General features: G+C 44.9%; 1 protein-coding gene across 1 annotated transcript in view; it reads left to right on the top strand.

Moving 5' to 3' along the window:
* LOC120866575 (39S ribosomal protein L13, mitochondrial-like) overlaps positions 1-12,266 on the top strand; it is a 52,809-nt gene extending 40,543 nt beyond the window's left edge. Inside the window, exon 2 of the mRNA XM_040244366.1 lies at positions 11,440-12,266. Coding sequence (XP_040100300.1) covers positions 11,440-12,018 — 579 coding nt within the window. The 3' untranslated portion in view covers positions 12,019-12,266. The remainder of the gene's footprint in view (positions 1-11,439) is intronic.
* The last annotated feature ends 858 nt before the right edge of the window (positions 12,267-13,124 follow it).

Here is a 13,124-nt window from a genome sequence, read left to right as displayed (position 1 = left end):
AACTGGAGGACATCTGCCCCTTTCTTACCTGGTCATAATGTTTGGAATTCCTTTAAATGAAGACCAAGAGTTTCTGCCCACAACCAACACTGAGGCTTTGGATATGTGTACCCTTGGGAGCGGAGAAGGCAATGGCACCCCACTCCAATACTCTTGCCTGGAAAATCCCATGGACGGAGGAGCCTGGAAGGCTGCAGTCCATGGGGTCGCTGAGGGTCGGAGACGACTGAGCGACTTCACTTTCACTTTTCACTTTGATGCATTGGAGAAGGAGATGGCAACCCACTCCAGTGTTCTTGCCTAGAGAATCCCAGGGACAGGGGAGCCTGGTGGGCTGCCGTCTATGGGGTCGCACAGAGTCGGACACGACTGAAGCAACTTAGCGGTAGCAGTAGCAGCAGTACCCTTGGGAGAGGGGGCAGAAGTATCACACCTTCCAGTCCTTATAGGCTCTTCAAGAGGGTACAAAGGAGAGCAAAGGCTCTGCTCAGCCCTCCTAGGCTGAGTGGAGAAGGGGACCAGCTAGAGAAAGGGAGACACCAGGCCTGATGCAAGCTTTGATGGTTATATTTTTATTTTTGAAGATAGTTTTTTTTGTTGTGGACCATTCTATAAGTCTTAATTGAATTTGTTACTGTTGTTTCTGTTTTATGTTTTAATTTTTTGGCCACTAGGCATGTGGTGTTCTAGCTCCTCGACAAGGGATTGAACCTGCAATCCTGGTGTTAGAAGGCGAAGTCTTAACCACTGGACTGCCAAGGAAGTCCCCTCAGCTATGTTCTTCAATCATCATATATCGAGGATCTTCCAATTTATAAACAAAATGAGACTAATTAAATAGTCACTTATTTATTTATTTAGGCTGCACTCTGCGGCTTGCAGGATCTCAGTTCCCTGACCGGTGGTGGAATGAGGGCCCATGACCTTGAAAGTGCTGAGCTGTAACCACTGGACCACCAGGGGATTCCCCCAAGTACTGTCATTTACTAGTGCTTACCATGTACCAGGCATAGCAAAGCACTATGCGTTGTTAGTTGATCTTCCCAACAATCTAATGAGCTAAGGACTCTCATTTTGTCCCCATTTTGCAGGCAAGGAAAGCAAAATTCAAAGAAATGAACTTCTCCCAGGTCACATGTTGCTGTTCAGTCACTGAACTGTGTCTGACTCTTTGTGACCCCATAGACTGCAGCACGCCAGGCTTCCCTAACCTTCTGTATCTCCCAGGGTTTGCTTTAAACTCATGTCCATTGAGCCAGTGATGCCATCTCATCCTCTGTCACCCACTTCCTCCTAGTGGCTCCTCCACTTCAAACGATGGCCGCTGTAATCATCACTAAAGGGAAAGAGAGAATAGGAGGGTCAGACACCAGCCCTAAATGCCTTGGTCCAGATATGGCACACCTCCCTTCCATTCATAGCCCATTGATCAGAGTTAGTCACATGGCCCCAGTCTGCTGCTAGGAAGGCTGGGAAGGAAGCCCTCCTGCCCTCAATCTTTCCCAGCATCAGGGTCTTTTCCAATGAGTTGGCTTTTCACATCAAGTGGCCAAAGTGCTAGAGCTTCAGCTTCAGCATCAGTCCTTGCAATGAATATTCAGGGTTGATTTCCTTTAGGATTGAGTGGTTTGATCTCTTTGTATCCAAGGAACTCTCAAGAGTCTTCTCCAGCATCACAGTTCAAAAGCATCAACTTTTTGGTGCTCAGCCTTCTTTACGGTCCAACTCTCAACATCCACACATGACTACTGGAAAAACCATAGCTTTGACTGTATGGACCTTTGTCAGCGAAGTGATATCTCTGCTTTTTAATATTCTGTCTAGGTTTGTCATAGCCAGGTCACATAGCTAGTGAATAGAAGAGTTGGGCTGAAGCCTATGGAAACAACTTCACAGTCTGTGAATTCCCTTATGCCTCTGTCTCCTGGGACACCTGTGTGGCAGAGGTGCTTCAGGCAAACCAAATAGCCATGTGCTCCCGCTTCCTTCCCAGCCTTCCTAGCAGCAGACTGGGGCCATGTGACTAACTCTGGTCAATGGGCTATGAATGGAAGGGAGGTGTGCCATATCTGGACCAAGGCATTTAGGGCTGGTGTCTGACCCTCCTATTCTCTCTTTTCCTTTAGTAATGATTACAGCAGCCATCGTTTGAAGTGGAGGAGCCACTAGGAGGAAGCAGCCTGGGTCTCTGGTTGTTATACTAAAGACAGCCGGCCTGGAGAGCTGTCCCACCTGCAGCACCTCTGTGTGAATGGGAAATCCACCTCTGTTGGGTTAAGCCACTGCAATTTGGAGATTAATTTGTTGCCACAGTGTGCCATAGCCTTTCCCCTCTAATACACAAGACAGGACACCAAATATATCACTGTTCACCCCATTGGCTATTGACAGCACAGTGTTTTATGTATTTATTTGTGGCTGCGCTGGGTCTCTGTTGCTGTACATGGGCTTCCTCTAACTGTGGCAGGTGGGGGTTACTCTCCCTTGCAGTGCTAGGGCTTCTCATTCTGGTGGCTTCTCCTGTTGCAGAACACCGGCTCTAGGCAGGCAGGCCTCGATAGTTGCAGCACGTGGGCTCAGTAGCTGTGGCTCATGGGTTCAGTTGCCCCGCAGCACATGGAATCTTCCCGGACCAGGGATCGAATGTTGTCCGCTGCATCGGCAGGTAGATTCTCAACTAGTGGACCACCAGGGAAGTCCCAGATGTTTTGTTTTGTGAATGGTATTGTGCCCAGAGTAAGAATGACTGCCCAAAGGCAAGCACTTAGAAGCAGATGGGAGAATCTAAGGGTCTTCCTGAGCCCCCTGAGCAGCTGGGGCCCCTGGGCCTGGCCTCTTGCTCTGGTTTCCTCCTCTGCATCAGGCTTCTCTCCCTGTTGCTGGTTTCCAAAGCTGCCTTTGGCACAGCCCTTCGGTCTCCACCCCCAGCAGACAACTTCCAGAAGCAAAGGCCCAGACACCACTGGCTCCTTTCCAGATTCTGGCCAAAGTGCCTGGAAGTTTCTCTGAGCCTCACATTGTCTTTCAGATGTATCCCCGGGGAGGCAGAACTCTCGCAATCAGGGCAATCACCGCTTTCTGGCCCCTGCTGACTGGGAACCATGGGCTGGGTGTGGCAGGCAGGAAGCTCAGGGCAGGACTGCCCACTTTTAGTTCAGACCTGGGGGAAAAATGGGGGTTTCAGGGCACTGGGCTGGCTCCTGGCTGGAGTGGGAACAACCAGGACAGTTGAGAGCGTTCACTCCACATCCAGTTCTCAAACGCTCATCTCTGAGCATCTCTGTGGGTCTGGCCCTGTGCTTAGTGCTGTGGGAGCACAAAGCCCAGAGGTCCTGGCCCTTGCCTTCCAGGAGCTTGCATCCTGTAGGCTTAAGTAGGACATTAGCTACTAGAAAACCAGAGCACCAGAGAGTAAATCAGTCTGGGAGTTTTCAGTTGCGAGTAACATGACCTCTGGAGAGAAAACATTGCGTGCTTCTCACTTCTGAAAGCAATTCAGTTTCAAATGTTATTTTCTGAAATGTTACTTTTTGAAATATATGTGTGGTGTGTGTGTATGCCAAAATTAACACTGACTCTAGATTTTCTGATTGCAAAATTCTACAGTTTATCGAAGCTGAAATCTTTTCCTTTCGTTCTCTGTTGGTCCCCTAAGTTAGCTAGTGCCTTAAGTCCATGTTTTAAGTTATCCAAACTGAATCAGTATCAAAACGGAAATATTTTGTCCCCATGTCCAAAGAGATTCCAGCTTCAGGTTTGGTTGGATCCAGGTCCTATCACATGTCATGTGAACTCTGCACGTCTTTGCTCCCTCTATTTTGGCTTTATTCTTAGGGACGCTCATACTCCTAGGACCATATTCTGTGATTGTCAGTCCCACTTGAAAGAATGGGCCCATTTCCTGGCCACACCAGAAAAGCCCTTATTTAACTGACTCTGACTGGCCCATCTCAGGCCCCTCCCTGAACCAGTCTCTGTACTGGTCAGTGGTGGGGATGGGAGTGGTTTGAGAGAAGATGTAACGCTCTGACTCCTCTCTTGATCCTGGGGTGGTTAGCTTCTTCTGAATCACGTGATTGAAGCTCAGGGATATGAGATTTCCCACGGAAGACTAGGGTGTTATGATTAGAAGGAAGACAGATGCTGAGCAGGATAACAGTAAATACTTACTGCTGGTGGGGTGATGGAATATGCCCTCAGAGATGTATGAACCAAGGGGCTGTGAGAATTCAGAGAGAGATGTCATCTGCAGTTAAAGACATCAGGGAAGGATGCATGTAGACTGGGGCTTGAAGGATGACCAGAGTTTGAGTGTTGCATCTGGGGGAACGGGGAAGAAAGGGCATTCTGAATACAGGGAACAATGTGAACAGAAACCTGGAGGCAAGCACAGAGAGGAGCAGGAACTGAAGCTGGAGGAGGGAAAGGCTTTGAATGCCAAGCAAAGGAGTGTGGATTGAATTTGGGAGACACTCATGGATGTTCAGGAGCTGAGGCTGGGTCATCAGATCTGAGCTGCTGGGAGCTGATACTAGAAGCCCCAGGGGCCCTGACCCTCTGCTCCACTCCCTGCCCCTTCCCCCTGGACTGTCTTGGTGTCCACAGATCCCTCTTCTTTTAGTTCAGCTCAGACAGGGCTGGAGTTTTCCAGTGGAAATGCTTCCTCAAGAGGAAAGTGAAAGTGCAGAGTGTAATTACAGAGTAACCTTGCAGATTTTCATGCTCATCAGCATCCTGTCAAAAGTGGGGTTTGTAATTCTTGTCAGACCTGTGTTTGAATTCCTCCTCTCTCCCTGGGGATAAGTCACATAACCTCCCTGAGCCTCCATTTCTTTTTCTGCAAAATGGAATAAGCAGGGACTTCCCTGGTGGTCCGGTGGTTGAGAATACACCTGCCAGTGCAGGGGACATGGGCCCGATCCCTGATCTGAGAAGATTCCACATGCTGTGGAAGAACTGAGCTGCAGGTCACAGCTATAGAGCCCGTGTTTTAGAGCCCTTGCTCTGCAGCAAGAGACACCACCGCAATGAGAAGCCCACATACCCAAGTAGAGAAAGCTGCGCACAGCAACAAAGACCCAAAGCAGCCACAAACTAATTATAAATTAATTAAAAATAAAGGCAATAAGCTTTAAAAATATCTGAAACAAGTAAATTCCATCTCACAAGAATGGTAGGAAGATTAAATGGGGTGCTGTATGTCACATATGGGGTACACAGAGTCTGCAATGATGATGATGGAGATGATGAAGGAGATGAAAGGACCAACCAGGGAGGAAGGAAATGACAAGCAGAGTCCAGTCCCTTGGAGAGCTCTTAGCTTGGCGTGTGAGTGAGGCCGCGTCATCAGGCTGGGCAGATGCAGATGAAGGGTGGCCAGGACAGCGTACAGGAGTGAAAAGCAGCCTCAGCCCTTACTCTTGAACTTTGCCCTCTCTTTGCCCTGCTGGGGTCAGGGAACCCCAGTGAGAACACATCATTGTGTCATCCTTCTTGTGTATCCCCAAGTTAAGGAAAGGGCTCTGGTCATGGCAGAGGGCCCTGGAAAGTCAGGTTGTGCTGATACTGCCCCAGGTGGGCCTCCTCTGGGCCTCAGTTTACCCCACTGGTTAGGGGATACTGGTCAGTCTCTTTGGGGTCCCACGGCAGCCAGAGGAGCATGCTTTCAACAGGATTTCTGCAAATCTCAGGATGGCTGGAATAGGCCTGAAGGATGAGATGAGGCTAGTGAGGAAGGGCAGGAGGGGGATAAAGGCTCAAGCCAGGAGTCACCAAGCTTTACTGATTTCCCCCCTCAGGAAAATAATTTGAAGATGTATCCCCCAAATATATTTGTTTACTTATTTATATCAGTGACATACATTACTATACTAATATATTCTGCCCACTATAAAATATACATAAAATGAAGAACTTAAAGCAATATCAATAGGAAAAAACAAACCACGACCATTCATACAACAGACTACTACAAAATGAGGTCTTACAACTCAATACTAAGAAGACAGCTAAGTTGAAAAATGAACAAAAGATGTAAATGGACATATTATCAAAAAAGAGATATGAATGGCTTAATGAGCATATGAAAATGTTCAATTTTATTTACCATTAGGGAAGTGCAATTTTGCGGGATCTTAGTTCCCCGACCAGGGATTAAACCTGAGTCCTTGCAGTGAAAGCATGGGGTTCTAACCACTGGACCTCCAGGGAATTCCCAGTGAAATGCAGTTGAAAATCACATGAGATAACCTGCACATCTTCTGCCATGAAGAGGTGAAGTGAAAGTCGCTCAGTCACATCTGACTCTTAGCAACCCCATGGATTATACAGTCCATGGAATCCTCCAGGTCAGAATACTGGGGTAGGTAGCCATTCCCTTCTGCAGGGGATCTTCCCAACCCAGGGACTGAATCCAGGTCTCCCTCATTGCAGGCGGATTCTTTACTAGCTGAGCCACCTGGGAAGCCCCATGGTCTTCCTCAAAAAGATAAATGACAGCAAGTGTTGAGGATGTGGAGAAATTGGAATCTTCACTTATCACTGGTGGGAGTGTAAAATGGTGCAGCACTTTGTAAAAACACTTAGCAGTTTCTTAAAAAGTTAAACACAAAATTACCACACAACCCAGCAATCCTCCTAGGTTATCAAATGAAGAGGAATAAAAATATATGCCCACACAAAGGCTTGTATGTATTTGCAGCAGAATTATTCATAATAGAAAAACCTGGAAACATCCTATTATCCATCAGCTCGTGAAAGGATAAATGAAATGTGAAATATCCATACAACGGATATTATTCAGGAACAAACTAACTAAATATAATCAGCATGGATGAACCTCAAGGGCATTATGTTTAGTGAAAGAAGCTAGACACAAAAGACTGTGTATCCTATGATTCTTTTCATATGAAATTTCCAGGGATGACAAATGCATAAAGACAGGAAGCAGATTAGCATTTGGCTGAACTAGGGGTGAGAGGAAGGGTTAAACTGTAAAAGACCCAAAGGAACTTTTGGGATGATGGAAATATTCTAAAACTGGATTGTGGTCAAAGTTGCACAACTCCATATAAGTTTACTGGAAATCATTGGGCTTTCCAGGTGGCACAGTGGTAAAAGAATCTGCCTGCCAGTGCAGGAAACGCACAAGACGCAAGAGACTCGGGTTCAGTCCCTGGGATGGGAAGATCCCTGGAGTAGGAAATGGCAACCCACTCCAGTATTCTTGCCTGGAGACTCCCATGTACAGAGGAGCCTGGCAGGCTACAGTCCATGGGGTTGCAAAAGTCAAACACATGACTAAGTGACTGGGCACACACACATGCACACAGAAATCACTGAACAGTTTACTTATCATGGATAAATTTTCATATAAATTATGTCTCAAGAGAGCTGCTTAAAAAAAAAGAGGACGTTAAAAAAAATTAAAAAAATAAAAATAAAAAAAGAGGACGTTTTTTAGGCTTTGGTATATATAGGTCTCCAAGATGTAATTAACAGGAAAATTTTAATTGAAATATAATTTGTTAATGATGTTGTGTTAATTTCTGTTGTACCACAAAGTGATTCAGTTATACATACAAATACGCATGTTCTTTTTTAAACAGTCTTCTCCATTATGGTTTATCATAGAATACTAAATATAGTTCCTTGTGCTATACAGTAGGGCCTTGTTTTTTTATCCATTCTAAATATAACAGTTTGCAAGCAAGCTGTATTTTAAATGGAAAAACTAAGGTACAGAGTATGCTGCTGTTTGCATTTCTTTTTTTTTTTTAAAAAAAGAAAAGGTGTACCATTGTGTAAAACAGTATGGAATCTTCTCAAAAAAAACTAAAAATAGAGCTATCATTCAGTTCAGTTCAGTCGCTCAGTCATGTCCGACTCTTTGCGACCCCATGAATCGCAGAATACCAGGCCTCCCTGTCCATCACCAACTCCCGGAGTTCACTCAAACTCATGTCCATCCAGTCGGTGATGCCATCCAGCCGTCTTATCCTCTGTCATCCCCTTCTCCTCCTGCCCCCAATCCCTTCCAGTATCAGAGTCTTTTCCAATGAGTCAACTCTTCGCATGAGGTGGCCAAAGTATTGGAGTTTCAGCCTCAGCATCAGTCCTTCCAATGAACACCCAGGACTGATCTCCCTTAGGATGGACTGGTTGGATCTCCTTGCAGTCCAAGGGACTCTCAAGAGTCTTCTCCAACACCACAGTTCGGGAGCATCAATTCTTCGGTGCTCAGCTTTCTTCACAGTCCAACTCTCACATCCATACATGACCACAGGAAAAACCATAGCCTTGACTAGACAGACCTTTGTTGGCAAAGTAATATCTCTGCTTTTCAATATGCTATCTAGGCTAACTTTCCTTCCAAGGAGTAAGTGTCTTTTAATTTCCTGACTGCAGTCACATCTGCAGTGATTTTGGAACTCCCCAAAATAAAGTCTGTCACTGTTTCCACTATTTCCCCATCTATTTGCCATGAACTGATGGAACCAGATGCCATGATCTTCGTTTTCTGAATGTTGAGCTTTAAGCCAACTTTTTCACTCTCCTCTTTGCTACCATATGACCCAGCAATTTCACTCCTGGGTGTATGCGTGCATGCTCAGTCACATCCAACTCTTTGCAACCCTGTGGACAGTAGCTCACCAGGCTTCTCTGTCCATGGAATTCTTCAGACAAGAATACTGGAGTCTGTTGCCATTTCTTACTCCAGGGGATCTTCCCAACCTAGGGATCAAACCCACATCTCCTGCTTTGGCAGGCAGATTCTTTACCATTGTGCCACCTGGGAAGCCACATCCCAAAAAACTAATTCAAAAAGACACATGCACCCCAATGTTCATAGCAGCACTATTTACAGTTGCCAAGATATGGAAGCAAACTAAGTGTCATCAACAAATGAATGGATAAATAAGATGTGCTGGTTCGTGACATTGTACAGGAGACAGGGATCAAGACCATCCCCATGGAAAAGAAATGCAAAAAAGCAAAATGGCTGTCTGGGGAGGCCTTACAAATAGCTGTGAAAAGAAGAGAGGTGAAAAGCAAAGGAGAAAAGGAAAGATATAAGCATCTGAATGCAGAGTTCCAAAGAATAGCAAGAAGAGATAAGAAAGCCTTCTTCAGCGATCAATGCAAAGAAATAGAGGAAAACAACAGAATGGGAAAGACTAGAGATCTCTTCAAGAAAATTAGAGATACCAAGGGAACATTTCATGCAAAGATGGGCTCGATAAAGGACAGAAATGGTATGGACCTAACAGAAGCAGAAGATATTAAGAAGAGGTGGCAAGAATACATGGAAGAACTGTACAAAAAAGATCTTCATGACCCAGATAATCATGATGATGTGATCACTCATCTAGAGCCAGACGTCTTGGAATGTGAAGTCAAGCGGGCCTTAGAAAGCATCACTATGAACAAAGCTAGTGGAGGTGATGGAATTCCAGTTGAGCTGTTTCAAATCCTGAGAGATGTGTGAAAGTGCTGCATTCAATATGCCAGCACATTTGGAAAACTCAGCAGTAGCCACAGGACTGGAAAAGGTCAGTTTTCATTCCAATCCCAAAGAAAGGCAATGCCAAAGAATGCTCAAACTACTGCACAATTGCACTCATCTCACATGCTAGTAAAGTAATGCTCAAAATTCTCCAAGCCAAACTTCAGCAATACGTGAACCATGAACTCCCTGATGTTCAAGCTGGTTTTAGAAAAGGCAGAGGAACCAGAGATCAAATTGCCAACATCCGTTGGATCATGGAAAAAGCAAGAGAGTTTCAAAAAACATCTATTTCTGCTTTATTGACTATGCCAAAGCCTTTGACTGTGTGGATCACAATAAACTGTGGAAAATTCTGAAAGAGATGGGAATACCAGACCACTTAACCTGCCTCTTGAGACATCTGTATGCAGGGCAGGAAGCAACAGTTAGAACTGGACATGGAACAACAGACTGGTTCCAAATAGGAAAAGGAGTACGTCAAGGCTGTATGTTGTCACCCTGCTTATTTAACTTATATGCAGTGTACATCATGAAAAACGCTGGACTGGAAGAAACACAAGCTGGAATCAAGATTGTCGGGAGAAATATCAATAATCTCAGATATGCAGATGACACCACCCTTATGGCAGACAGTGAAGAGGAGCTAAAAAGCCTCTTGATGAAAGTGAAAGTGAAGAGTGACAAAGTTGGCTTAAAGCTCAACATTCAGAAAACGAAGATCATGGCATCTGGTCCCATCACTTCGTGGGAAATAGATGGGGAAACAGTGGAAACCGTGTCAGGCTTTATTTTTTGGGGCTCCAAAATCACTGCAGATGGTGACTGCAGCCATGAAATTAAAAGACGCTTACTCCTTGGAAGAAAAGTTATGACCAACCTAGATAGTATATTCAAAAGCAGAGACATTACTTTGCCGACTAAGGTCCGTCTAGTCAAGGCTATGGTTTTTCCTGTGGTCATGTATGGATGTGAGAGTCGGACTGTGAAGAAGGCTGAGCGCCGAAGAATTGATGCTTTTGAACTGTGGTGTTGGAGAAGACTCTTGAGAGTCCCTTGGACTGCAAGGAGATCCAACCAGTCCATTCCGAAGGAGATCAGCCCTGAGATTTCTTTGGAAGGAATGATGCTAAAGCTGAAGCTCCAGTATTTTGGCCACCTCATGTGAAGAGTTGACTCATTGGAAAAGACTCTGATGCTGGGAGAGATTGGGGGCAGGAGGAGAAGGGGACGACCGAGGATGAGATGGCTGGATAGCATCACGGACTCGAAGGACGTGAGTCTGAGTGAACTCCGGGAGATGGTGGTGGACAGGGAGGCCTGGTGTGCTGCGATTCATGGGGTTGCAAAGAGTTGGACATGACTGAGCGACTGAACTGAACTGAACTGATATATATAGGCAATGGAATATTATCCATAAAAAAGAATGAAATTCTGCCATTTGCAACAACATCGATGGACTGGGAGGGTATTATGCTAAGTGATACGTCAGACAGAGAAAGACAAACACTGTATGATATCATGGATGTGTGGAATCCAAAAAATAAAAGAAACTAGTGAATATAACTAAAAGAAACAGACTCACAGATATAGAGAACAAACTAGTGGTTACCAGTGGGGAGATGGAAGTGGGGAAGGGCAAGACAGTGGTAGAGGATTAGCGATACAAACTGTTTTGTCTAAAATAAGTAAGCTACAAGAATCTACCATTCAACAAATGGAATATAGCCCATATTTTATAATAACTATAAGCGTAGTATAACCTTTACAAATTATGAAACACTGTTTTATATATCTGTAACCTATATAATGTTGTACATCAGCTATATCTCAATAAAAAAGTTCTTAGAAGAGTGAATATACATACATATAGGGCATACATATAGTACATCATGAGAAAGGCTGGACTGGATGAAGCACAAACTGGAATCAAGATTGCCGGGAGGGGCGGAAGCACGGAGCCGCCCCTTGGGAGCGTGGCGAGTCTGTCCCGGGCGCCGCAGCAATGGGCCACTTTTGCCCAAGTTTGGTATCTCCTAGATGGGAAGATGCAGGCCCCTGGCAAGCTTGCTGCCTTGGCATCAGTTAGACTTCAAGGATTGCATAAGCCTGTGTACCATCAACTGAGTGACTGTGGGGATCATATTGTCATCATGAACACAAGGCACATTGCCTTTTCTGGAAACAAGTGGGAGCAAAAAGTGTACTCCTCACATACTGGCTACCCAGGTGGATTTAAACAAGTAACAGTGGCTCAGCTTCACCAGAAGGATCCAGTAGCAATTGTAAAACTAGCTATTTATGGCATGCTGCCAAAAAACCTTCACAGAAGAACTCTGATGCAGAGGTTGCATCTTTTCCCAGATGAAGATATACCAGAAGATATTCTTAAGAATTTAACAGAAGAGCTTCCTCAACCACGAAAAGTGCCCAGATGTCTAGATGAGTACACACAAGAAGAAAGAGAGGCTTTTCCAAGAGTTTGGTCTCCACCTGAGGATTATCGGCTGTAGGAGGAAGAAAATTTCAGAAAATAACGGTGTGGTGCTTGAAACTCCTTCCTCAGGGCAGGATGAAGCAATAGCTGCTTTCTGACAGGAAGCCTGCTCTGGGGACTGAAACTCTGTGGGGGAGGGTCAAGAAGGGATATCCCTTCATTAGGAAATTGCAGTAAAATGTCATTTTATAGAATTGTTTTATTGTATAGTGCTATTTGAATGTTGGAAATAAGAATAAAACTGCCCCTTACTTAAAAAAAAAAAAAGATTCCCGGGAGAAATATCAACAACCTCAGATATGCAGATGACACCACCCTTATGGCAGAAAACGAAGAACTAAAGAGACTCTTGATGAAAGTGAAAGAGGAGAGTGAAAAAGTTGGCTTAAAACTCAACATTCAGAAAACTAAGATCATGGCATCTGGTCCCATCACTTCATGGGAAATAGATGGGGAAACAGTGGAAACAATGACAGACTTTATTTTGGGGGGCTCCAAAATCACTGTAGATAGTGACTTCAGCCATGAAATTAAGACACTTGCTTGTTGGAAGGAAAGTTATGACCAACCTAGACAACATATTAAAAGGCAGAGACATTACTTTGCCAACAAAGGTCCATCTAGTCAAAGTTAGGGTTTTTCCAATAGTTCTGTATGGATGTGAGAGTTGGACTATAAAGAAAGCTGAGCACCGAAGAATTGATGGTTTTGAACTGTGGTGTTGGAGAAGACTCTTGAGAGTCCCTTGGACTGCAAGGAGACCCAACCAGTCCATCCTAAAGGAAATCAGTCCCGAATATTCATTGGAAGGACTGATGCTGAAGCTGAAGCTCCAATACTTTGGTCACCCGATGTGAAGAACTGACTGATTTGAAAAGACTCTGATGCTGGGAAAGATTGAAGGCAGGAGAAGGGGGCAACAGAGGTTGGGATGGTTGGATGGTATCACTGACTCAATGGACATGAGTTTGAGTAAACTCCAGGAGTTCTCGATGGACAGGGAGGCCTGGCATGCTGCAGTCCATGGGGTCACAAAGAGTTGGGCACGACTGAGCAACTGAACTGAACTGATATAAACTTTTGTACATGTTTTTATTTACCAGTCCATCCTAAAGGAGATCA

Source organism: Oryx dammah, unplaced genomic scaffold (assembly GCF_014754425.2).
Source record: "Oryx dammah isolate SB20612 unplaced genomic scaffold, SCBI_Odam_1.1 HiC_scaffold_8, whole genome shotgun sequence".
NCBI lineage: Eukaryota > Metazoa > Chordata > Mammalia > Artiodactyla > Bovidae > Oryx > Oryx dammah.
The sequence above is the reverse complement of the archived record's forward strand: the minus strand, read 5'-3'. Positions and strand labels throughout refer to the sequence as shown.